Here is a 25,287-nt window from a genome sequence, read left to right on the forward strand (position 1 = left end):
TATCTGCTGTGTTGCAAATGGAAGCTGCATGCTCCATTGACACTGTACCTTGATTGCTAGTTGTTAAATTTTTGTTGTCAGTGCCTGAGTGCTGAAATATTGGATCTTCAATCTGAATATTGCCAAGGGATTGTATGGGGATCTATATTTAATATAAACATTTCAGTATATTGGGTAAAACTTTTATTAAAATGTATCAAAGGATCTTTCATCTACTAAACCAGAATTTGGTCAGATTTTTCTGCAAAGAGTCAGTTAGTAAATATTTTAGGCTTTGCAGACTGTATATATATTTTTGAGACAGGGTCTCTGTTGCCCAGGCTGGAGTGCGGTTTTGTGATCATGGCTCACTGCAGCCTCCACTTTCTGGGCTCTAGTGATCCTCCCACCTCAGCCTCTCTGCTAGCTGGGACCACAGGTGTGCAACATCACACCCAGCTAATTGACTCTGTGAACTGTAGAGTGAATAAGCATGGCTGGGTTCCAAGATACTTGACTTACAAAAACAGGCAGTGGGATTTGGCCCACAGGTGCTAATGTGCTGACCTTGTGCTAAAAGGAAGGTGCTACTAATGCAGTAACTCTTATTCATAAAAGTGTCCGGCATGTGTGACATTATCCTTCCTTTTAGAAAAGGATATATTTCAGTATTCACCACACCACATTTTTCCACAGTGACTTCATATAATTTTTAAAATTTCATTTATAACATAAGACTATTTTCTGCATTTCTGCCACTTTATTCCTGTTAATAGAACTCAGTAGTTTACTGTGATCAATTACTTTGTATATTTGATGAGTATCAACTGTTCTAGAATTGGCTGATTTTTATCAAGCCAGAAATACTCTCCTTGAAACGTTTAGTGTTTCTTGGTCTTTATGTATAAGCATGAACAAAGTGATATTCAGCTTATGGAATCTAGAATTGTTTAAGGTGACTTTTAGTTCTATAGTTTTAAGGATTTAACACCTCAGTCTGGCATTTTTAATGCCACATGTGTATAATTTTGTAACTTTTAAAATATATAATTGTTATGTAAAATTTGAAGACTACACCTGTTATATAAAATTTGAAATTAATTGTCTATTATTTTCCATGACTGTGGAAGAAAATTACAACATTCTCAGCCATGACTTCTAAGTATGATGTCCTTAAAAGAACTGTCTAAGTATGATGTCCTTAAAAGAACTCATGAACTCAATTATCTTTTCATTCACTCTTGATCTCACACCAGTAAGTCTTCAGTTTCAGTACTCCTCCAACGTTGTTTTTCCTCAAGATTATCACTAATTTTTTTTCTGTAATAAATCTAGGCATTTTTCGTACACTTCATTTTATTTAATCTGTTAGCAGAATTTGAGCCAATGGAGGACATCTCTTCTATAACAGCATCTTCAACGTGGCTTCCAGGACCTCAGTCCCTCAGGCTTTTCCTCCTGCCTTTCTAATCCATTCATCATGGCCTCTTTTGCTTGCTCCTCCTCATCTTTCTCCATTTGGACATTGTTTTTTCCGAGGGCTCAGTCCTCAATCTTCTCTCTCATGACTTTTTCTTTTTTTGAGACAGAGTTTCACTCTGTCACCCAGGCTGGAGTTCAGTGGTGTGATCTCGGCTCACTGCAACCTCCACCTCCTGGGTTCAAGTGATTCTCCTGCCTCAGCCCCCTGAGTAGCTGGCATTACAGGTTGGTGCCACCATGCTCGGCTAATTTTTGTATTTTTAGTAGACACAGCATTCCCCTATGTTGGCCAGCCTGGTCTCAAACTCCTGACCTCAGGTGATCTCTCTGCCTTGGCCTCACAAAGTGTTGGGGTTGCAGGCATGAGCCACTGCACCCAGCCCCTTGTGACTTTTTCTACCGTGTATATGCTAGTGATTTCCAAATGTATGTCTCTGGCTCAGATCTCTCTCCCTAATTCCAGATTTCCATATGAGCCTGCCTACTTGATATCTCTATTTGGTTAGCTATTGGGGATCACACACTTGTCAGACCCAAAATTGGGCTACTGATGGCCTTCCTGAAATTTACCCCTCATGTAGTCTTTCCTACTTTGGTTAAGGGCAACTCTTCCAGTTGCTTTGCCAAAAATCTCGTTGTCATTCTTGACTCATCTCTCTCTCCGTCTCTGACACCTTACATCTATTCTCTCAGTAAATCTTGTCAGGTCTATCTGAAGAATATGTCCAGAAACCAGTCATATCTTCTACATCTGAGCCACCCTCATCTGCAGTCTACATGAGTGTCATAGACTGGTAATTGATAGTCCTGGCTTTTAAAAACTTCCCTTTTCATCAATTCTTAACTCAGTGGATATACTTAAAATATAAGTCAAATTGTGTCAGTCCTGTGCCCCAGCCCTTCTGATTGCCTCCCATTTCACTCTGAGTATGTGTCAAATTTCCTCCTAATTCTCTCCCTTGCTCTGCTTTAGCCACACTGAACTTCTTGCCATCCCTTCTCTACCCCTAGTGCTTAAAGACTCCAAGCACACCTCTGTACTTGGCAGTTCCCTGTGTCTGGAATGCTTTTTCCCCGGATATCCTCCTAGCTTACTCTTTCCATTCCTTCAGTTCTTTATTTAAAACCTCCCTTCTGCTAAGAAGTAGAAAAAGGGTAAAAAGAAACACATTATGGAACAACCACTTTCTGAGGAAGAACCATGTACTACCCAGATGCATCATGCTTAAGATTCAACTGGGAGTGTACCAGGGAGGCTCTCTAATGTAACCAAGGGAAGGTTCAATGAAACAAAGTGATTTATCATCTCTAACTTCAAATCCATTTGTATCTTGACATCAACACTCTTAACCTTATATCATCATTTCTTAGAGTCTTTGATATACAAATAAAAGGTTTTTTTGTATTAGAAAGAAAGAAATCCCCTTTCTCAGCAGAGACTTTTCTGACCATCCCAACTTTCCCACCACCCTCCCCATCAAACACATAAACATTTCATTTTCCTGCTTTAGTTTTTTCTCCTCTAACGTACTGTATACTTTGTCTTCTCTGTCTGTTGTTATTGTGTGTTTATCTCACTCTCATGAATAAGGATTTTATTTTTCACTACTATATCCTCACTGCCTAGAAAAAGGCCTAGCGTATTGGATGTAGCTACCTAATAAATCCTTATTAAATGAATGAATGGAGTTTATCCTGGGTATGTTGTTTGATTGATTCTCACTTTAAAATTTTGACATGGGTCATTCTATTAGTTTTGTCTGGTAATTATATGCATTTTAATTATTGTTTTGGCTTTTTATAATAAGCTACATTCTTTATATTAATTTTTTTATTTAGGGAGAAAAGCCCAATATTGTGGTTATTCATTATTTATTCTTTTATTTATAATCATAATTGTAATTATGGTAAACTGAGTCAGAGGAATTGCAAACTTTACTAGTATTTTATTTGATTTGATTTTTGAGATAGAGTCTCACTCTATCGCCCAGGCTGGAGTGCAGTGGTGGGGTCTCAGTTCACTGCACCCTCCGCCTCCTGGGTTCATGTATTTCTCCTGCCTTAGTCTCCTGAGGAGCTGGGATTACAGCGGCATGCCACCACACCTGGCTAATTTCTGTATTTTTAGTAGAGACTACTAATTTCACTTTATTGGGCAGGCTGGTCTCGAACTCTTTACCTCAGGTGATCCACCCACTTTGGCCCTTCAAAGTGCTAGGATTACAGGCGTGAGCCACTGCACCTGGCCACCTGCTTTAAAAAAAAAAAAAATGGGGTGGCACATTTAATGGACTTACAAATTCTTTTCAAGGGATTATGAACCTTTGGTATTTGAAATAAAAAGACAGAGTTGGAAATTTTTTGCTTCCTATAGTAAGAGGAATACTGGTCCGGCACTGGCTATTCTGATGGAGCAGGTGCTGCTGCTTGGCTGTATTTCAGAAGCAAGCTGCTCACATCTGTATTGGTTGGTGAGCAAGACCAGTGGTCATTGATTGGTTGATTAGATTTCAAACTGGCTCTGGGTGGCTTCTTGTTACCATTGGTACAGGTCATTTCTTTCCTAAGTTACACTCAACTTTAACTGAACATTTTCTGTTTAAAAATTGCCTTCAATTAACTATGTTCAAAATGAAACTATTTTATATTCCAGAATTTTAGACCTCATTTTAAAATTGTGGTCACGATGAATTGGTTAATAATAGCTCTCAGGAAGATCTATTTACATTTTTTAAAATACATATTTCTTTGCATAATTTATTCCTTAAAATTAATTGCCTTGTTTCTGTTATTGGTATTTCTAGAAGCTTTTGTTCAAGTCCTAACATAAACTCCAGTAGGAGATTTTAGTCTCTTTGTCAGTTAATATAAGTATATGGTTGTGATATTCTCTTTTTAAATTCCTTTTCTTGTTCACTGTCTTCTCTGTACAATAACAGTAATATTCTTATGCATTTTTACCTCATTAAAAATAATTACAGTTTTCAGGTCATGTGATGCCAACATGTTTGTTCCTTTTGCTTGGTGTGTGTGCTGCTATTCAGGCTCTGTTGTGGTTCTACATGAATGGCAGCTTTTTAAAATAACTCTGTGAAGAATGACATTGGTACTTGGATAGAAATTGTATTGGATCTGTAGACTTCTTTGAGCACTATGATCATTTTCACAATATCAATGCTTTCAGTCCAGGAACATAGGATGTATGTTCATTTATTTGTGTCATCTCTGATTTTCTTCAGTGGTGTTTTCCAGTTATCCTTTTATAGTTGACTCACCTCCTTCATTACATATTTTCCTAGGTATTTTACTCTTTTGCAGCCATTGTCAAAGAGACTGGGTTCTTGACGTGACTCGCAACTTGGTTGTAGGTAGTGTATAGTGGTACTACTCATTGGTATTTGTACATTTTGTAGCCTCTGAGACTTTACTGAATTCATTTATCAAGTCTAGGAGTGTTTTGTAGGAGTCTTTAGGGTTTTCTAGGGATAAGATCATATCATTGGTGAAGAGATAATTTGACTTTCTTTTTTCCAATTTGGATGTCCTTTATTTCTCTTGCCCAATTGCTCTGCCTAGGACTTCCCAGTTTTATTCTTAACATGCATGAAATAAAAGTAAAATCAAAAGTGATTAATGATTACTTTATTTCACATCTCTGTCGCATACACAGATAAAATTAATTCAAAGTTGTATGTTAAAAACACAATATTAGACCCTGTCTTGTTCCAAAAGGAATTTCTAAGTTGTCTATAAAATACAGAGGAATCAAGAATATAAGTGGAAAGTGTTTCCCAAAAATAAATATAAAAAGTATGGGTTATCACAGGGCTTCCCAATCCCCAGGCCATGGACCAGTACCAGTCCCTGGACTGTTAGGACCTGGACCACAGAGCAGGAGGCTAGTGGCAGGTGAGCAAGCAAAGTTACATCTATTTAAAGCCACTCTCTGTCACTCACATTACTGCCTGAGCTCCTCTTCCTGTCAGATCGGTGGTGGCATTGGATCGTCATAGGAGCGTGACTCAAACCTTGTTGTAAGCTGCTTACACAGGGTATCTAGGTTGTTCACTCCTTATGAGAATCTAATGCTTTATGATCTGTCACCATCTACTGTCACCCCCAGATGGGACCATCTAGTTGCAGGAAAACAAGCTGAGGCTCCCACTGATTCTACATTATGGTGAGCTATGTAATTATTTCATTATATATAAGTAATAATAGAAATAATATGCACAATGAATGTTATGTGCTTGAGTCATCCTGCAACCATCCCCCAACTCAGGTCTACAGAAAAATTACCTTCCACAAAACCAGTCCCTGGTGCCAACATGGTTGGGGAGAACTGGGTTAAGAGATGTGAGACCCCTTTGCCTTGTCTTGGATTAACGTGCAGATATGCATTGTGTGAATGACATCTGATGGCACCATGTTGCCCTGTAGATCATTTTAGGGACACCTCCAGTATTTCATGAAAATCAAAATTTCTTCTAGTGATGAACAAAATGATACCCAGAAGCAAGTTTCGGAAGAACAGAATGCTGGAATATCACAAGAAGAGATTCTGACTGGTAAACAAGAGCAGATGGAAGTGGCTGAAAAGAAAATGAATTCTGAGGTATTTTCTTTAGTCATTTTCAAATGTTTTAATATGTGTATTTATTTAAAAGACAACTTTATGTATTTTGGAAAGTACACAGGATTTTTAAAACAGAAGTGCAATGTTTAGATGCCTACGTGTACATTGTGGAAGGGTACAATGCTTAAACAGTTATGAATAAATGCAATTCTTATAACTGACTGTAAAAATATTAGAAAAGTAGTATATTGATAAAACTTTATTCAGTAAAAGGAACTTAAAGAACTTTAAGAAATTGCTTCTGTCCAAATATATGCATAGCTAAGGTTCTTACAATGGTGTAGTTGATAGATTAGATATCAGAGAATAAACCCAATTTAAAAAATATACTCAAGCATATTAATCTTATATTTTATGCATTTGGGTTTTTTATAATTCAGAGAAAGGCTTTTCCAATTCTGAAATTCTAAAAATCCTCTAGTGACTTATTTTTCATGGTCTTTAAATAAGTATTTCAACTTTTTGGAATTTACACATTTTTAGATTTGAAGTTTTGTCCAACTTTTTTCCCGTTAAATATCCACTATGGGAATTCTTTCCTTATACAAATATAAATGTCATACTTTAATTTCAGAAGAAATCATGATATGTCATTCTCTTGAGTGCTAATTAAAAGTTCCCTTTGTTTACTTAGGTTTCTCTTACCAATAAGAAAGAAAAAGATCTCTTGCATGAAAATCGCATGTTGCAGGAAGAAATTGCCATGCTGAGACTGGAAGTAGACAGAATAAAACAGCAGAGCCAGCTAAGGGAAAAGAATCTTTTGGAGGAAATTGAAAGTGTGAAAGCAAAGAAAGATAAACTTCTAAAGGCTGTAAAATTAAGGGAGGATCATTAACAAAAATCAGCATTTAAGTACAGTGGACAGCTTAGCATTTTGACAACTGAGAATAATGATAAACTTCTTAAGGCTGTAAAATTGAATGAGGAAGCATTAGCAAAAATCAGTATTTCAGTAGAGTGGACAGCTTAGCATTTTGACCGCTGAGAATGCTCAGTTCTGAATTGCAGAATGTAAGACACAGCTAGGAAACACTGGAAATGGAAATCCTATCATGTCGCTTTAGACTGACTACTGCCCTACATGACTGTGATCAATGTCAAATAGATGAAACAGACTTCTTTACAGAGAACAAACACGAACAGGTTTATTTACAGGAAAAAATGAATTCTCATATATCTAACCTAAAAGATAACAGTGAGATTCTTTCTGAACAACTCTAATGTTGACAGCAAAATTAACAGCCTAAACATTAAGCTGCATCACACAGGATAAATTCTGAGAGACAAGATGGGGCAGGCCCCCATCTTTACTGTTCAGACAACTTAGTCATTCTAGTGTGTGGGCTTTGGAGACTACAAACCCATCAAGGGCAGAAGAGATCCTGTGGCACGGCACAGCTGCTTTACCAAATCATGGCCAGACTGCTTCTGTAAGCAGGCCCTGATCCTGTTCCTCATCACTGGACAGGACCTCCCACCTGAGGCCTCTAGCTACCCCCACCAGTGTTCCCTGACCAACGGAGATTTGAAACCTTCCTGGGACAGAGTTCTCAGAGAGAGGGGAGGGCCACCACCTTTGCTGTTTGGGCACCTAGCCGTTCTGGCCCATGGGCTTTGGAGAGCCCAAGCTGAGCAGGGGTGGAAGTGGTGTCTCAGTGCAGCACAGCCACCCTCCAAAAACGTGGCCAGACTCTTGTTTAAGTCAGTCTCCAACCACGTTTGTAAACACTGGGTGCAGGCTTTCAACCAGGGTCTCCAGCCACCTTCACTGCTGTTCTCTGGCTGACAGAGGTTTCAGACCTCCCTGAGTCAGAGCTCCAGGGGAAGGACCAGACTGTCATCTTTGCCGTTTGGACAACTTAGCCATTTCAGTCTTCAAGTTTCAGAGTGTCTGAGGCAACCAGGGGCTGAAGTGAACCCCCAGCACAGCATAGCCACTCTACAACAATGTGACCAGACTTCTTTTTTAAGCAAGTCCCTGTTCCTGTTCCTCCTGACTGTTCAGGACTTCTCAACTTGCCTCCAGCCATATCCTACAGGTGTGTACAGATTGGCAACAGGTTCATACCTCCGAGGTGCAGAGCTCCCAGAGGAAGGGGCAGGCTATCATCTTTGCCTTTTTGCAGACTTCACTGCTGATACCTTCAGGCACTGGAAAATAGGAGGCCATTGGGGACTGGAGTGGACCCCCAGCATACCACAGCAGCCCCACAGAAAAGTGGCCAGACTGTTATGTGGGTGCCCATTTCCCTATCTCCTCAATGGGTAGGCCCTCCTGGCAGGGTCTCCAGCCAGCCCCCCACTGGAACTATCAAGCCTGTAGCAACTTGGCAATTCCCTAGACTGAGCTTCCAGGAGCAACTGAAATCCTCTCTGCCGCTGCCTCTGCAGTGGAACTGCCCTTGCTTCCCTCAGAATATCAAGGGAGCAAAGACCCTAAGTGCCATATCGACACCTCCAACAAGCTGCAGTTGACCCAAGGAACACACCAGTCCATTTCCCACAGGTACCACACACCCTGCACTGTTCATCACCAGACAGGGAACCCTGACTTGGGCTCACAGCACAGACCCTCCATCCTGGGCTGATTACATTAAGTAACTGCTAACTTACATCTCTCTCGGGTGGAGCCTCCAGGAGACAAAGTTGTAGAGCAACAAGTCAGATGATATGCAGCCCAGAGGGCAGGGGCAGCTATCTCTCTAGCTCTGCGTGCTCTTATGAGACACTTTATCCAGCACTTAAGGAGTGCTGCGGTCAGACCAGCCCTGTCTCATGTGCAAGATTGCCCAGCACAGATCAGGTCTAAGAGTTACCTTCTTTAAAAAGGGGAGTTTCTTAAAAAAGAAGTCTGGCCATGTTTGTGTAGAGCAGTTGTGCTGTGCTGGGGTTCACTTTTGAGAGAGTTCTCTGAGACCTGATCTCTGCTAGGCAGTTTTGCACATCAGGTGAGGCTGGTCTGACCTCAGCACCCCTTAGTCAGCTTGCCTCTCCCAGGACCCCAGCCAGGCCACACCTGCTTACAGGACACTCTCGGGTGCACACACCATAGCTTCTGTACCAGTGGACCGTGCCTGATTAGTGGAGAGCTGCAGCAAGGTGGCCCCTACAGCCATGCACCAGCCTGCACATCACCTCTCCATACTGCAGCCCTTTATATGGAAACTTCTCACATCCCTTTGCTGTGTGTGTTTACACAGGTGGGTTTTTCTGTACGTACCCTGATAGCACATGGGAGTGCAGCACACACCCCAACCCACACCAACTGCCACTGAAGATGAAGCTGTGGTTGGAACAGAGCCAAAAACCCCATCCCTGTCAACATCAAGATATGGGTAGGAATAAAGTTCACTGAGTGAAAGAAGTACGTTGTCATCCAATACAAGGAAGCTAAAAATCATTGTACAACACTGCAGGAGATGACAGACAAAATAGGCAGTACAGAGAAAAACATAACTGACCTGATAGAGCTGTAAATCACACTACAAGAATTTTCATAATGCAGTCACATGGTGATTGTGTGTGATGGCATTATGAAAATTATTGTAGTGTGTGTGGGCACCCGAGAGTGCCCTGTAAACAAGTGTGCCCAGGCTGGAGTCCTGGGAGAGGCAAACAGACTAAGGACGGCAGAGGTCTGACCAGCTCCATCTCATGTGCAAAACCACCCAGCAGAACAGACGAAGCAGAGGAAAGAATCTCAGATCTTGAAAACTGGCTTTCTGAAATAAAACAGGCAGACAAGAATGGGGAAAAAAAAAGAATGAAAAGCAAAGAACAAAATAGCTGAGAAATATGGGATGATATAAATGACCAAATCTGTGACGAATTAATGTACCTGAAAGGGATGAGGAGAATGGAACCAACTTGGAAAACGTACTTCAGAATATCATTCGTGAGAATATCCCCAACCTAACCAGACAGCCAACAATCAAATTCAGGAAATCCAGAGAACCTCAGTAAGATATGTCACGGGAAGATCATCCCCAAGACACACAGTCATCAGATTTTCCAAGGTCAAAATGAAAAAATAGTATGTTAAAGGCAGCTGGGGAGAAAGGCAAGGTCACCTACAAAGGGAATTCCATCAGACTTAGCAGACCTCTCAGCTGAAACCCGACAAACCAGAAAAGGTATTCAACTTCTTAAAGAAAAGAAATTTCAACCCAGAATTTCATGTCCAGTAAAATGAAGCATCATAAGTGAAGGAGAAATAAGATCCTTTTCAGACAAACAAATGCTGAGGGAATTCATTATCACCAGATCTATCTTACAAGAGCTCCTGAAGGAAGCACTAAATATGGAAAGAAAAAACCATCACCATCCAGTACAAAAACGCACTGAAGTACACAGTCCAGTGATGCCAAAAACCAACCACATACACAAGTCTGCAAAATAACCAGCTGACAGCATTATGACAGGATCAAATCCACACATACCATGATTAACCTTAAATGGAAATGGGCTAAATGCTCCAATTGAAAGACACGGGGGCAAGCTGGATAAAGAACCAAGACCCATTTGAGTATGCTGTCTTCAAGAAACCCATCTTGCATGCAGTGCCATACATAAGCTCAAAATAAAAGAATGGAGAAAAATATTTCAAGCAAATGGAAAACAGAAAAAAGCAAGTGTTACACTCCTAGTTCCTGACCAAACGGACTATAGCAATAAAGATAAAAAAAGACAGAGGGCTGGGCGCAGTGGCTCACGCCTGTAATCCCAGCACTTTGGGAGGCCGAAGTGGGCAGATCTCGAGGTCAGGAGATCGAGACCATCCTGGCTAAGACGGTGAAACCCCGTCTCTACTAAAAATACAAAAAATTAGCCGGGCACGGTGGCGGGTGCCTGTAGTCCTAGCTACTTGGGAGGCTGAGGCAGGAGAATGGCATGAACCTGGGAGTCGGAGCTTGCAGTGAGCTGGGATCGCGCCACTGCAGTCCAGCCTGGGTGACTGAGCGAGACTCCATCTCAAAGAAAAGGAAAAAAAGAAGGAGATTACAATGGTGGTCCTGACCTTTGATAAATCTCATTATTGATTGATACCAACCTGGGCTATCTTTATTGCCCAAACCAATAGGATAATTTGCTGAGGTTGGGGAGCTTCTCCCCTGCAGAGAGTTCCTGATCTCCCAAAATTTGGTTGAGATCTAAAGTTGATTTTGCTGTACAAGTCCTTTTCTGAAGTTTTACTCATTTCCAACAACGAAGGCAAGTTTTCCTGCTTCCATGGCAATGGAGAGCAGGCACCTCCTTTCCTGAGTTTCGGCTTGCTTCTGACAGGAAAGGTGAGTGTCAGTTTTTTCCAGCTTCTCAGATGGCAGAGAACGATCACCAGCCTGAGCCTTATTTCCAGGTAAGTAACTGAATTAGACTTTTGTCTTAAAATTTTTTCTAATGACTAAAATTTAAGATTATCCACCAGCTACTTTTAATTTCTCCTTACCATGAGAACACTCAGTAATCATATAAATGGTGCATTTGTTTGTTTTGCTCAATTCTTTGTGTGTGTTTGTGTTTGGGGTTTTATTGTTGTTGTTTCACTTTTCTCCCATCTCTTCCTGACTTGGTCAAATCCAAGGGAATGTTCCAAATTGTGGAGAGCAAGGCATCTGAATTGGCTAAAAGCCCTGTGGCTGCAAAAATGAAAAAAAAAATTCCAGTTATCAGAAAATATTTTTTGTTTTTATTTTTTTTGTTTGTACATAAGTGGGCTCACCTACATAACAAGGCCATCTTTTGCTAGCCAAGGCCAGGCTGAAGGAGTAGTCTTGGTGACCCAGTGTTAGGATTCTGCCTGTTAACTACAGAAACCTGAGTTTGGTTCCTAAGTCTAGTTCTTTCTGTTTGATGTTTGTGTTACTTTTAAAATATCAGCAGTTTGTCCAAGCTATGAGGTGGTAGTAAAAGATTCAAAAGGATTTTTTTTTTTAAATTCTATGATTAAAAGTTTACTTAAAAGCAAATTTCCTTTTTTAAAATTATACTTTAAGTTCTGTGGTGTATGTGCAGAACATGCAGGATTGTTTTATGGGTATACACATGCCATGCTGGCTTGCTGCATCCATCAGTCCGTGATCTACATTATGAATTTCTGGTAATGCTATCCCTCTCCTAGCTCCCCACCCTGACAGGCCCTGGTGTGTGGTGTTCCCTTCCTGTGTCCATGTGTTCCCATTGTTCAACTCCCACTTATGAGTGAGAAGGCGTGGTGTTTGGTTTTCTGTTTTTGTGTTAGTTTGCTGAGAATGATGGTTTCCAGCTTCATCCATGTCCCTGCAAAGGATATGAACTCATCCATTATTGTGGCTGCATAGTACACCATGGTGCATATATGCCACATTTTCTTTATCAAGTCTATCCTTGATGGGCATTTGGGTTGGTTCCAGTCTGTGCTGTTGTCAACAGTGCCTCAATAAACATATGTGTGCATGTGTCTTTATATTAGAATGATTTATATTTTTGGGGGTATATACCCAGTAATGGGATTGCTGGGTCAAATGCTATTTCTAGTTATAGATCCTTGAGGAATCATCACACTGTCTTCCACAATTGTTGAACTAATTTATACTCCCACCAACAGTGTAAAAGTGTTCCTCTTTCTCCACATCCTCTCCAACATCTATTGTTTCCCGATTTTTTAATGATGGCCATTCCAACTGGCATGAGATTGTATCTCATTGTGATTTTGCTTTCCATTTCTCTAACGACCAGTGGTGATGTGCTTTGCTTCACATGTTTGTTGGTTGCATAAATGTCTTCTTTGGGAAGTGTCTGTTGATATCTTTGCCCACTTTTTGATGGGGTACTTTGTTTTTCTCTTGTAAATTTGTTTAAGTTCTTTGTAGATTATGTATATTAGCCCTTGGTCAGATGGAGAGATTGCAATAAATTTCTCTCATCCTGTGGGTTGCCTGTTCACTCTGATGATTGTTTCTTTTGCTCTGCAGACACAGTAGTTTAATTAGATCCCATTTGTCAATTTTGGCTTTGGTTGCCATTGCTTTTGGTGTTCTAGTGATGAAGACTTTGTCCATGCCTATGTCCTGAATGGTATTGCCCTACTCAAGAACATTTCTGTGCCTGAGTGCCATACCACCTAAAGTAATTTATAGATTCAGTGCTATTCCCATCACGCTACCACTGACTTTCTTCAAAGAATTAGAAAAACTGCTTTAAATTTCATATGGAACCAGAAAAGAGCCCACACAGCCAAGAGAATCCTAAGCAAAAAGCACAAAGTTGGAGGCATTACAGTACCTGACTTCAAACTATTCTACAAGGCTGCAGTAACCAAAAGAGCGTAGTACTCATATCAATCCAGATATATGGACCAATGGAACAGAACAGAGACCGCAGAAATGACACCATGCAACTAAAACTGTCTGATCTTTAACAAACCTGACAAAAACAAGCAATGGGGAAAGGATTCCCTATCAATAAATGGTGTTGGGAAAACTGGCTAGCCGTATGCAGAAAACTGAAACTGGGCCATTCCCTTACACTTAATACAAAAATTATATTAAGATGGATTAAAGAGTTAAATGCAAAACCTAAAACCATAAAAAACCTATAGAAGAAAACCTAGGTCACCAACTGCAGAGAAAGGTACTTGCAGTGAAATGCATGGTACAAACACGCATTCCCGTCTTCCCTGAGTGGGTCAGGTTGACGAGTGGTCCACCTGCTCCTGGCGGATCCCTGCAGACATGGCTGGTTGCTCTTTGAGCCAGCTTGGCCTTGCCTGGCATGCACAAGCTGCAGTGCAACAACTGTGCTTCAAATGGAGCCACACAGAGAAAAGTAGCAGCAGGATCAGGTGCAGGGTGTGCGCTGCCTTCAGAGTTCCAGTCCATTCCTCAGGGCTCAGATGGCACTGTGGGCTTCTTCGTTGCAAAGAGGGAGACCACAGGCCATCTTGAGGAGGACTTTATGTTCAAGTGCAGAAAGCAGGCAGGAGTTCCACCCAGTGGACTCGGCCTTCTGTGCCCCTGGCCAGATTTAGAATTTGACCCGAGGCAGGACAAGCTCACTCAGAGTAGCATGGTGGTAGCTGGGGTCTATGCATGCCAGGCAAGGACAAGCTAGCTCCAGGAGCAAGCAGCCACGTCTGCAAAGGTGTGGCTGGAACAGGTGGAACAGCCACTGACCTCACCCACTCAAGGAAGCAGAGATGGTTTCAACAGCCAGACTGGCTGCCACCTGATGGCTGATGGAGCTGAGGCCTGAGGAGAAGCAGATGGCACTGGGGCCCTACCTCTAGGGTAGAACTGATGTACCATGAGCGGCAGAGAGTAAGGTTGGTGGCTGGTCCACCAGCTCCTGGCACACCCTTGCAGAGGTGGTTGGTTGCTTTTTGAGCCAGCTTGGCCTTGCCTGGCATGCACAAGCCTCAGTGCAACAACTGTCTTACACATGGAGCCACATAGAGGAAAGGAGCAGCAGGCTCAGAAGCAGGGTGTGTGCTGCCTTTAGGGATCCAGTCAATTCCTCAGGGCTAATATGGCACTGTGGGCTTCTTTGTTGCCAAGAGAGAGACCACAGGCTGTCTTGAGGAGGACTTTCTTCTCAAGTTCAGAAAGCAGCCAGGATTTCCACCCAGGGGCCTAGGCCTTCTGTTACCCTGGCCAGACGTAGAATTTGGCCCTAAGCAGGACAAGCTCACTCGGAGCAGTACTTTGGTACCTGTGGTCTGTGCATGCAATACAAGGCCAAGCTGGCTCAAAGAGCAACCAGCCATCTCTGCAAGGGTGCCCCTGGAGCAGGTGTAGCAGCCACCAACCTCACCCACTCAAGGAAGCAGGGATGGCCAGTTTCCAACAGACTGAGTGACTGCCACCTGATGTCTGGTGGAACAGAGGCATGAGGAAAAGCAGATGGCACTGGGGCCCTGCCTCTAGGGTAGAACTGATGTACCATGAGCGGCATCGAGTAAGGTTGGTGGCTGGTCCACCGGCTCCTGGCACACCCTTGCAGTGGTGGCTGGTTGCTCTTTCAGCAAGTTTGGCCTTGCCTGGCATGCACAAGCCTCAGTGCAACAATTGTCTTACACATGGAGCCATATAGAGGAAATGAGCAGCAGGCTCAGAAACAGGGTGTGAGCTGCCTTTAGGGTTCCAGTCAATTCCTCATGGCACAGATGTTACTGTGGGCTTCTCGGATGCAAATAGGGAGACCATAGGCCATCTTGAGGAGGACTTTATGTTCAAGTGCAGAAAGCAGCCAGGATTTGAACCCAAGGCACTTGGTCTTCTGTGGCCCTAGCCAGACTTAGAATTTGGCCCAAGGCAGGACAAGCTCACTTGGAACAGAATGTCCATAGCTGGGGTCTGTGCATTGCCAAGCGAGGCCAAGCTGACTCAAAGAGCAACCAGCCACCTCTGCAAGGGTGCGCCTGTAGCAGTTGGACCAGCCTTCAATGTAACGCATTTAAGGAAGGAGGGATGGCCAGACTTAGAAATTGGCCCCACGCAGGACAAGCTCACATGCAGCAGTGTCTGTTTCTGGGGCTTGTGCATGCCAGGCAAGGCCAAGCTGGCTCAAAGAGAGGCCAGCCACCTCTGCAAGGGTGCGCTCAGAGCAGGTGGAGCAGCCACCAATCTCACCCACTCAAGGAAGCACGGATGGCCAGATTCCAACATACTGAGTGGCTGCCACCTGATGGCTGATGGAGCAGAGGCCTGAGCAAAAGTAGATGGCACTGGGGCCCTACCTGTAGGGTAGAACTGATGTACCATGAGCGATAGCGAGTAAAGTTGGTGGCTGCTCCAACAGCTCCAGAGGCACTCTTGCAGAGGTGGCTGGTTGCTCTTTGAGCCAGCTTGGCCTTGCCTGGCATGCACAAGCCTCAGTGCTACAATTGTCTTACAAATGGCGTCATATTGAGGAAAAGAGCAGCAGGCTCAGGAGCCACGTGTAGGCTGCCTTTAGGCTCCAGTCAATTCCTCAGGGCTCAGATGGCACTGCGGGTTTCTTCATTGCCAAGAGGCAGACCAGAGGCCGTCTTGAGGAGGACTTTATGTTCAAGTGCAGAAAGCAGCCAGGCTTTGCGCCCAGTGGCCTAGGCCTTCTGTGGCCCTGGCCAGGCTCAGAATTTGGCCTCAGGCAGGACAAACTCACTCAGAGCAGCACTTTGGTACCTGAGGTCTGTGCATGCCAGGCAAGGCCAAGTTGGCTCAAAGAGCAACCAGCCACCTCTGCAAGGGTGGCCCTGGAGCAGGTGAAGTAGCCACCAACCTCACTCACTCAAGGAAGCAGGGATGGCCAGATTCCAACAGACTGTGTGGCTGCCACCTGATGGCTGATGGAGCAGAGGCCTGAGGAAAAGCAGATGGCACTGGGGCCCTACATCTAGGGTAGAACTGATGTATCATGAGCAGCAGTGAATGAGGTTGGTTGCTCATCCACTGTCTCCTGGCACAGCCTTGCAGAGGTGGCTGGTTACTCTTTGACCCAGCTTGGCCTTGCCTGGTATGCACAAACCTCAGTGCAACAATTGGCTTACAAATGGAGCCATATAGAGCAAACGAGTAGCAAGCTCAGGAGCAGGATGTGGGCTGCCTTTAGGGCTCCAGTCAATTCCTCAGGGCTCAGATGGCACTGCAGGCTTCTTGATTGCAAATAGGGAGACCGCAGGCCCTCTTGAGGAGGACTTTATGTTGAAGTGAAGAAAGCTGCCAGGATTTCCACCCAGGGGACTCGGCTTTCTGTGGCCCTGGCCAGACTTAACAATTTGGCCCCATGCAGGACTAGCTCACTCAGAGCAGAATGTCAGTAGCTGGGGTCTGTGCATGCCAGGCAAGGCCAAGCTGGCTCAAAGGGCAACCAACCACCTCTGCAAGGGTGCACCTGGAACCAGTGGACCAGCCACCAACCTCACCTACTGAAGGAAGCAGGGATGGCCAGATTCCAACAGCCTGAGTGGCTGCCGGCTGATGGCTGATGGAGCAGAGGCCCGAGGAAAAGCAGATGGCACTGAGGCCTTACTTCTCAGGTAGAAGAAGTTATGTACCCTGACCGGCAGCGAGTGAGATTGGTGCCTGGTCCACCGGCTCCTGGCGCACCCTTGCAGAGGTGGTTGGTTGCCCTTTGAGCCAGCTTGGCCTTGCCTGGCATGCACAAGCCTCAGTGCAACAATTGTCTTACAAATGGAGCCTTATACAGGAAATGAGCAGCAGGCTCAGGAGCAGGGTGTGCGCTGCCTTTAGGGTTCCAGTCAATTCCTCATGGCACAGATGTCACTGCGGGCTTCTTGGTTGCAAATAGGGAGACCACAGGCCATCTTGTGGAACACTTTATGTTCAATTGCAGAAAGCAGCCAGGATTTGAACCCAAGGCACTTGGTCTTCTGTGGCCCTAGCCAGACTTAGAATTTGGCCCAAGGCAGGACAAGCTGACTCGGAGCAGAATGTTGGTAGCTGGGGTCTGTGCATGCCAGGCAAGGCCAAGCTGACTCAAAGAGCAGCCAGCCATCTCTGCAAGGGCGCACCTGTAGCAGCTGGACCAGCTGACAACTCACCCACTTAAGGAAGCAGAGATGGCCAGATTCTAACAGCCTGAGTGGCTGCTGCCCGGTGGCTGATGGAGCAGAGTCCTGAGGAAAAGCAGATGGCAGTGGGGCCCTACCTCTAGGGTAGAAGAAATGGTGTACCCTGAGCAGCATCGAGTGAGGTTGGTGGCTGGTCTACTGGCTCCTGACACACCCTTGCAGAAGTGGTTGGTTGCTCTTAGAGCCAGCTTGGCCTTGCCTGCCCTGAACAAGCCTCAGTATAATTATTGTCTTACAAATGGAGCCATATAGAGGAAATGAGCAGCAGGCTCAGGAGCGGGGTGTGCACTGCCTTGAGGGCTCCAGTCCATTCCTCAGGGCTCAGATGGCACTGCAGGATTCTTGGTTGCAAAGAGGGAGACCACAGGCCATCTTGAGGAGGACTTTATGTTCAAGTGCAGAAAGCAGCCAGGATTTGAACCCAAGGGACTCGGTCTTCTGTGGCCCTAGCCAGACTTAGAATTTGGCCCAAGGCAGGACAAGCTCACTCGGAGCAGAATGTCCGTAGCTGGGGTCTGTGCATTGCCAAGCGAGGCCAAGCTGACTCAAAGAGCAACCAGCCACCTCTGCAAGGGTGCGCCTGTAGCAGTTGGACCAGCCTTCAACGTCACCCATTTAAGGAAGGAGGGATGGCCAGACTTAGAAATTGGCCCCACGCAGGACAAGCTTACATGCAGCAGTGTCTGTTTCTGGGGCTTGTGCATGCCAGGCAAAGCCAAGCTGGCTCAAAGAGAGGCCAGCCACCTCTGCAAGGGTGCGCTCAGAGCAGGTGGAGCAGCCACCAATCTCACCCACTCAAGGAAGCACGGATGGCTAGATTCCAACATACTGAGTGGCTGCCACCTGATGGCTGATGGAGCAGAGGCCTGAGCAAACGTAGATGGCACTGGGGCCCTAACTCTAGGGTAGAACTGATGTACCATGAGCGATAGCGAGTGAAGTTGGTGGCTGCTCCAACTGCTCCAGAGGCACTCTTGCAGAGGTGGCTGGTTGCTCTTTGAGCCAGCTTGGCCTTGCCTGGCATGCACAAGCCTCAGTGCTACAATTGTCTTACAAATGGCGTCATATTGAGGAAAAGAGCAGCAGGCTCAGGAGCCACGTGTAGGCTGCCTTTAGGCTCCAGTCAATTCCTCAGGGCTCAGATGGCACTGCGGGTTTCTTCATTGCCAAGAGGCAGACCAGAGGCCGTCTTGAGGAGGACTTTATGTTCAAGTGCAGAAAGCAGCCAGGCTTTGCGCCCAGGGGCCTAGGCCTTCTGTGGCCCTGGCCAGGCTCAGAATTTGGCCTCAGGCAGGACAAACTCACTCAGAGCAGCACTTTGGTACCTGAGGTCTGTGCATGCCAGGCAAGGCCAAGTTGGCTCAAAGAGCAACCAGCCACCTCTGCAAGGGTGCCCCTGGAGCAGGTGGAGCAGCCACCAACCTCACTCACTCAAGGAAGCAGGGAAGGCCAGATTCCAACAGACTGTGTGGCTGCCACCTGATGGCTGATGGAGCAGAGGCCTGAGGAAAAGCAGATGGCACTGGGGCCCTACATCTAGGGTAGAACTGATGTATCATGAGCAGCAGCGAATGAGGTTGGTTGCTCATCCACTGTCTCCTGGCACAGCCTTGCAGAGGTGGCTGGTTACTCTTTGACCCAGCTTGGCCTTGCCTGGTATGCACAAACCTCAGTGCAACAACTGTCTTACACATGGAGCCACATAGAGGAAATGAGCAGCAGGCTCAGGAGCGGGGTTTGCACTGCCTTTAGGGTTCCAGTCAATTCCTCAGGGCTCAGATGGCCCTTCTTTGTTGCCAAGAGGCAGATTACAGGCCGTCTTAAGGAGGACTTTATGTTCAAGTGCAGAAAGCAGCCAGGATTTATACCCAAGAGACTCGGCCTTCTGTGGCCCTGGCCAGACTTAGAATTTGGCCCAAGGCAGGTCAACCTCACTCGGAGCAGCATGTCGGTACCTCGAATCTGTGCATGCCAGGCAAGGCCAAGCTGGCTCAAAGGGCAACCTGCCACCTCTGCAATGGAGCTCCTGTAGCAGTTGGACCAGCCTTCAACCTCACCCACTGAAGGAAGCAGGGATGGCCAGACTTAGAATTTGGCCCCATGCAGGACAAGCTCACATGGATCAGTGTTGGATTCTTGGGCCTGTGCCTGCCAGGGAAGTCCAAGCTGGCTCAAAGAGCAACCAGCCACCTCTGCAAGGGAGCGCCTGGAGCAGGTGGAGCAGCCACCAACCGCACCCACTCAAGAAAGCAGGGAAGGCCAGATTTCAACAGACTGAGTGGCTGCCACCTGATGGCTGATGGAGCAGAGGCCTGAGGCTCCTGGCACACCCTTGTAGAGTTGGCTGGTTGCTTTTGAGCCAGATTGTCCTTGCCAGACATAGACAAGCGTCAGTGCAACAACTGTCTTACAAATGGAGCCATTTAGAGGAAATGAGCAGCAAGCTGTAGAGTGGGGTGTGTGCTGCCTTTAAGACTCCAGTGAATTCCTCAGGGCTCAGATGGCACTGTGGGCTTCTTTGTTGCCAAGAGGCAGTCCACAGGCCATTTTGAGGAGGACTTTATGTTCAAGTGCAGAAAGCAGCCAGGATAGCAATCCAGGGGACTAGGAATTCTGTGGCCCTGACCAGACTGTGAATATGGCCACAGGCAGGACAAGCTGACTGAGAGCAGCACGTTGGTACCTACGGTCTGTGCATGCCAGGCAAGGCCAAGCTGGCTCGAAGAGCATCCACCCACCTCTGCAACGGTGCGCCCGGAGCAGGTGCTGATGGAGCAGAGGCTTGAGGACTCTGCCTTCTGTGGCCCTGGGCAGATTTAAAATTTGGCCCCAGGCAGGACAAGATCACTTGGAGCAGCTGGGGCATGTGCATGCAATGCAAGGCCATGCTGGCTCAAAGAGCAACCAGCCACCTCTGCAAGGGTGCGCCTGGAGTAGTTGCACCAGCCACCAACATCACCCACTCAAGGAAGCAGGGATGGCCGGATCCCAACAGCCTAAGTGACTGCCACCTGATGACTGATTTAGCAGAGGCTTGAGGAAAAACAGATGGCACTGAGGCTTTACCTCTAGGGTAGAAGAAATGAGGTACAGGAGTGGCAGTGAGTGAGGTTGGTGGCTGGTCTACCTGCTCCTGGCACACTCTTGCAGAGGTGGCTGGTTGCTCTTTGAGCCAGCTTGGCCTTGCCTGGCATGCACAAGCCTCAGTGCTACAATTGTCTTACAAATGGAGCCATATTGAGAAAAAGAGGAACAGGGTCAGGAGCAGGGTATGCGCTGACTTTAGGGCTCCAGTCAATTCCTCAGTGCTCAGATGGCACTGTGGGCTTGTTCATTGCCAAGAGGCAGACCACAGGCCATCTTGTGGAGGACTTTGTATCCAAGTGCACAAAGCAGAAAGGATTTCCACCCAGGGGCCTAGGCCTTCTGTGGCCCTGACCAGAGTTAGAATTTGGCCTCAGGCAGGACAAGCTCACTCAGAGCAGCACTTTGGTACCTGAGGTCTGTGCATGCCAGGCAAGGCCAAGTTGGCTGAAAGAGCAACCAGCCACCTCTGCAAGGGTGCCCCTGGAGCAGGTGGAGCAGCCACCAACCTCACCCGCTCAAGGAAGCAGGGATGGCCAGATTCCAACAGCCTGAGTGGCTGCCCCCTGATGGCTGAAGGAGCAGAGGTCTGAGGAAAAGCAGATGGCACTGGGGCCCTACCTCTAGGGTAGAACTGATGTACCATGAGCGGCAGTGAGTGAAGTTGGTGGCCTGTGCTTTATGTTCAAGTGAAGAAAGTAGCCAGGATTGAAACCCAAGGGACTTGGCCTTCTGTGGCCCTGGCCAGACTTAAAATTTGGCCCCAGGCAGGACAAGGTCACTCAGAGCAGCATGTCCGTAGCTGGGGTGTGTGCATGCCAGGTAAAGCCAACCTGGTTCAAAGGGGAATGAGCCATCTCTGCAATGGTGCATCTAGAGCAGTTGGACCAGCCTTCAATGTCACCCACTGAAGTAAGCAGGGATGGCCGTGTTCCCCCAGCCTGAGTGGCTGTCTCCTGATGGCTGATGTGGCAGAGGCCTAAGGAAAAGCAGATGACACTGAGGCCCTAACTCTATGGTAGAGGAAATGATATATCCTGACCAGCAGCGAGTGTGATTGGTCGCTGGTCCACCGCCTACTGGCACATTCTTGCAGAGGTGGCTGGTTGCTCTTTGAGCCAGCTTGGCCTTGCCCAGCGCGCACAAGCCTCAGTGCAATAATTGTCTTACAAATGGAGACATATAGAGGAAATGGGCAGCAATCTCAGGAGCAGGGTGTGTGCTGCCTTTACAACACCAGTCAATTCCTCAGGGCTCAGATGGTACTGCGGGCTTCTTCTTTGCCAAGAGGCAGACCACAGGCTGTCTTGAGGAGGACTTTATATTCAAGTGCAGAAAGCAGCCAGGATTGCAATCCAGGGACTAGGCATTCTGTGGCCCTGGCCAGGCTTTGAATGTGGCCACAGGCAGGACAAGCTCACTCAGAGCAGCACATCGGTACGTGGGGTCTGTGCATGCCAGGCAAGGCCAAGTTGGCTCAAAGAGCAACCAGCCACCTCTGCAAGGGTGCGCCTGGAGCAGGTGCTGATGGAGCAGAGGCCTGAGGACCCTGCCTTCTGTGGTCCTGGGTAGATTTAAAATTTGGCCCCAGGCAGGACAAGATCACTCGGAGCAGCTGGGGCATGTTCATGCAAGGCAAGGCCATGGTGGCTCAAAGAGCAACCAGCCACCTCTGCAACGGTGCACCTGGAGCAGTTGCACCAGCGTACAACTTCACCCACTCAGGAAGTAGGGATGGCCAGGTCCCAAAAGCCGGACTGGCTGCCACCTGATTGCTGATGGAGCAGAGGCCTGTGGAAAAGCAGACGGCACTGAGGCCTTACCTCTAGTGTAGAAGAAATGAGGTACACGAGCGACAGTGAGTGAGGTTGGAGGCTGGTCCACTGGCTCCTGACACACCCTTGCAGAGTTGGCTGGTTGCAAGCCAGTTTGGCCTTGCCCCGCATGCACAAGCCTCAGTGCAACAACTGTCTTACAAATGGAGTCATATAGAGGAAATGAGCAGCAGGCTCAGGAGCAGGGTGAGCGCTGCCTTTAGGGCTCCAGTCAGTTCCTCAGGGCTCAGATGGCACTGCGGGCTTCTTCATTGTGAAGAGGTAGACCACAGGCCGTCTTGAGGAGGACTTTATATTCAAGTGCAGAAAGCAGCCAGGATTTCCACCCAGGGGCCTAGGCCTTCTGTGTCCCTGGCCAGACTTAGAATTTGGCCTCAGGAAGGACAAGCTCACTCAGAGCAGCACTTTGGTACCTACATTCTATGCATGCCAGGCAAGGCCAAGCTGTCTCAAAGAGCAACCAGCCACCTCTGCAAGGGTGCCCCTGGAGCAGGTGGAGCAGCCACCAACCTCACCCACTCAAGGAAGCAGGGATGGCCAGATTCCAACAGACTGAGTGGCTGCCACCTGATGTCAGATGGAACAGAGGCCCGAGGAAAAGCAGATGACACTGAGGCCTTGCCACTAGGGTAGAAGAAATGAAGTACCTTGACCGGCAGCAAGTGAGGTTGGTGGCTGATCCACCGGCTCCTGACACACCCTTGCAGAGTTGGCTGGTTGCTCTTTGAGCCAGCTTGGCCTTGCCTGGCATGCACAAGCCTCAGTGAAACAATTGTCTTACAAATGGAGCCACACAGAGAAAAGGAGCAGGAGGCTCAGGAGTAGGGTGTGGGCTGCCTTTAGGGCTCCAGTCAATTCCTCAGGGCTCAGATGGCACTGCGGGCTTCTTCATTGCCAAGAGGCAGATCACAGGCCGTCTTGAGGAGGACTTTATGTTCAAGTGCAGAAAGCAGCCAGGATATTCACCCAAGTTCCTAGGATTTCTGTGGCCCTGGCCAGGCGTAAAATTTGGACCCAGGCAGGACAAGTTCACTCAGAGCAGAATGTCCATACCTGGAGTCTGTGCATGCCAGGCATGGCCAGGCTGCCTCAAAGAGCAACCAGCCACCTCTGCAAGGGTGCGCCCAGAGCAGGTGGAGCAGCCACCAACCTCACCCACTCAAGGAAGCAGAGATGGCCAGATTCCAACAGACTGAGTGACTGCCACCTGATGACTGGTGGAGCAGAGGCTTGAGGAAAAGTAGATGGCACTGGGGCCCTACTTCTAGGGTAGAACTGATGTACCATGAGCGGCAGTAAGTGAGGTTGGTGGCTGGTCCACTGGCTCCTGGCACACATTTGAAGAGGTGGCTTGTTGCTCTTTGAGCCAGCTTGGCCTTGCCTGGCATGAACAAGCCTCAGTGCAACAATTGTCTTACAAATGTAGCCATATTGAGGAAAAGAGCAGCAGGCTCAGGAGCCGCGTGTGGGCTGCTTTTGGGCTCCAGTCAATTCCTCAGGGCTCAGATGGCACTGCGGGCTTCTTCATTGCCAAGAGGCAGACCGGAGGCCATCCTGAGGAGGACTTTATGTTCAAGTGCAGAAAGCAGAAAGGATTTCCACCCAGGGGCCTAGGCCTTCTGTGGCCCTGGGCAGACTTAGGATTTGGCCTCAGGCAGGACAAGCTCACTGAGAGCAGCACTTTGGTACCTGCGTTCTGTGCATACCAGGCAAGGCCAAGCTGGCTCAAAGAGCAGCCAGCCACCTCTGCAAGAGTGCGCCCAGAGCAGCAGGAACGCCACCAACCTCACCCACTCAAGGAAGCAGGGATGGCCAGATTCCAACAGACTGAGTGACTGCCACCTGATGGCTGAAGGAGCAGAGGCCTGAGGAAAAGCAGATGGCACTGGGGCTCTACCTCTAGGGTAGAACTGATGTACCATGAGGGGCAGCGAGTGAAGTTGGTGGCTGCTCCACCGGCTCCTGGCACACCCTTGTACAGGTGGCTGGTTGCTCTTTGAGCCAGCTTGGCCTTGCCTGGCATACACAAGCCTCAGTGCAACAATTGTCTTACACATGGAGCCATATAGAGGAAAGGAGTAGCAGGCTCAGGAGCAGGGTGTGTACTCCCTTTAGGGCTCCAGTAAATTCCTCAGGGCTCGGATGGCACTGCGGGCTTCTTGTTGCAAATGAGGAGACCACAGGCCATCTTGAGGAGGACTTTATGTTCAAGCGCAGAAAGCGCTTGGATTTAAACCCAAGGGACTCAGCCTTCTGTGGCCCTGGTCAGAGTTAGAATTTGGGCCTAGGAAGGACAAGATCACTTGGAGCAGCTGGGACCCATGCATGCAAGGCAAGGCCATCCTGGCTCAAAGACCAACCAGCCACCTCTGCAAGGTTGCTCCTGGAGCAGTTGCACCAGCCACCAACCTCACCCACTCAAGGAAGTAGGGATAGCCAGGTCCCAACAGTCGGACTGGCTGCCACCTGATGGCTGACAGAGCAGAGGCTTGAGGAAAAGTAGGTGGCACTGAGGCCTTACCTCTAGGGTAGAAGAAATGAGGTACACAAGCGGCAGTGAGTGAGGTTGGTGGCTGGTCCACCGGCTCCTGGCACACCCTTGCAGAGTTGGCTGGTTGCAAGCCAGCTTGGCCTTGCCTGGCATGCACAAGCCTCAGTGCAACAACTGTCTTACAAATGGAGTCCTATAGAGGAAATGAGCAGCAGGCTCAGGAGCAGGG

The 25,287-nt window shown here is 47.2% G+C and overlaps 1 protein-coding gene across 1 annotated transcript in view; it reads left to right on the forward strand.

Annotated features, from left to right (window-relative positions):
- The window catches only part of LOC135965281 (POTE ankyrin domain family member G-like), a 54,289-nt gene that overhangs the window by 22,141 nt on the left and 6,861 nt on the right, over window positions 1–25,287 (forward strand). The window contains exons 11-16 of the mRNA XM_065521803.1: window positions 5,953–6,076; window positions 6,732–6,908; window positions 7,008–7,052; window positions 8,443–8,606; window positions 9,946–10,059; window positions 11,384–11,456. Coding sequence (XP_065377875.1) covers window positions 5,953–6,076; window positions 6,732–6,908; window positions 7,008–7,052; window positions 8,443–8,606; window positions 9,946–10,059; window positions 11,384–11,456 — 697 coding nt within the window. The remainder of the gene's footprint in view (window positions 1–5,952; window positions 6,077–6,731; window positions 6,909–7,007; window positions 7,053–8,442; window positions 8,607–9,945; window positions 10,060–11,383; window positions 11,457–25,287) is intronic.

Source organism: Macaca fascicularis, chromosome 10 (genome assembly GCF_037993035.2).
Source record: "Macaca fascicularis isolate 582-1 chromosome 10, T2T-MFA8v1.1".
Taxonomy (NCBI): Eukaryota; Metazoa; Chordata; class Mammalia; order Primates; family Cercopithecidae; genus Macaca; species Macaca fascicularis.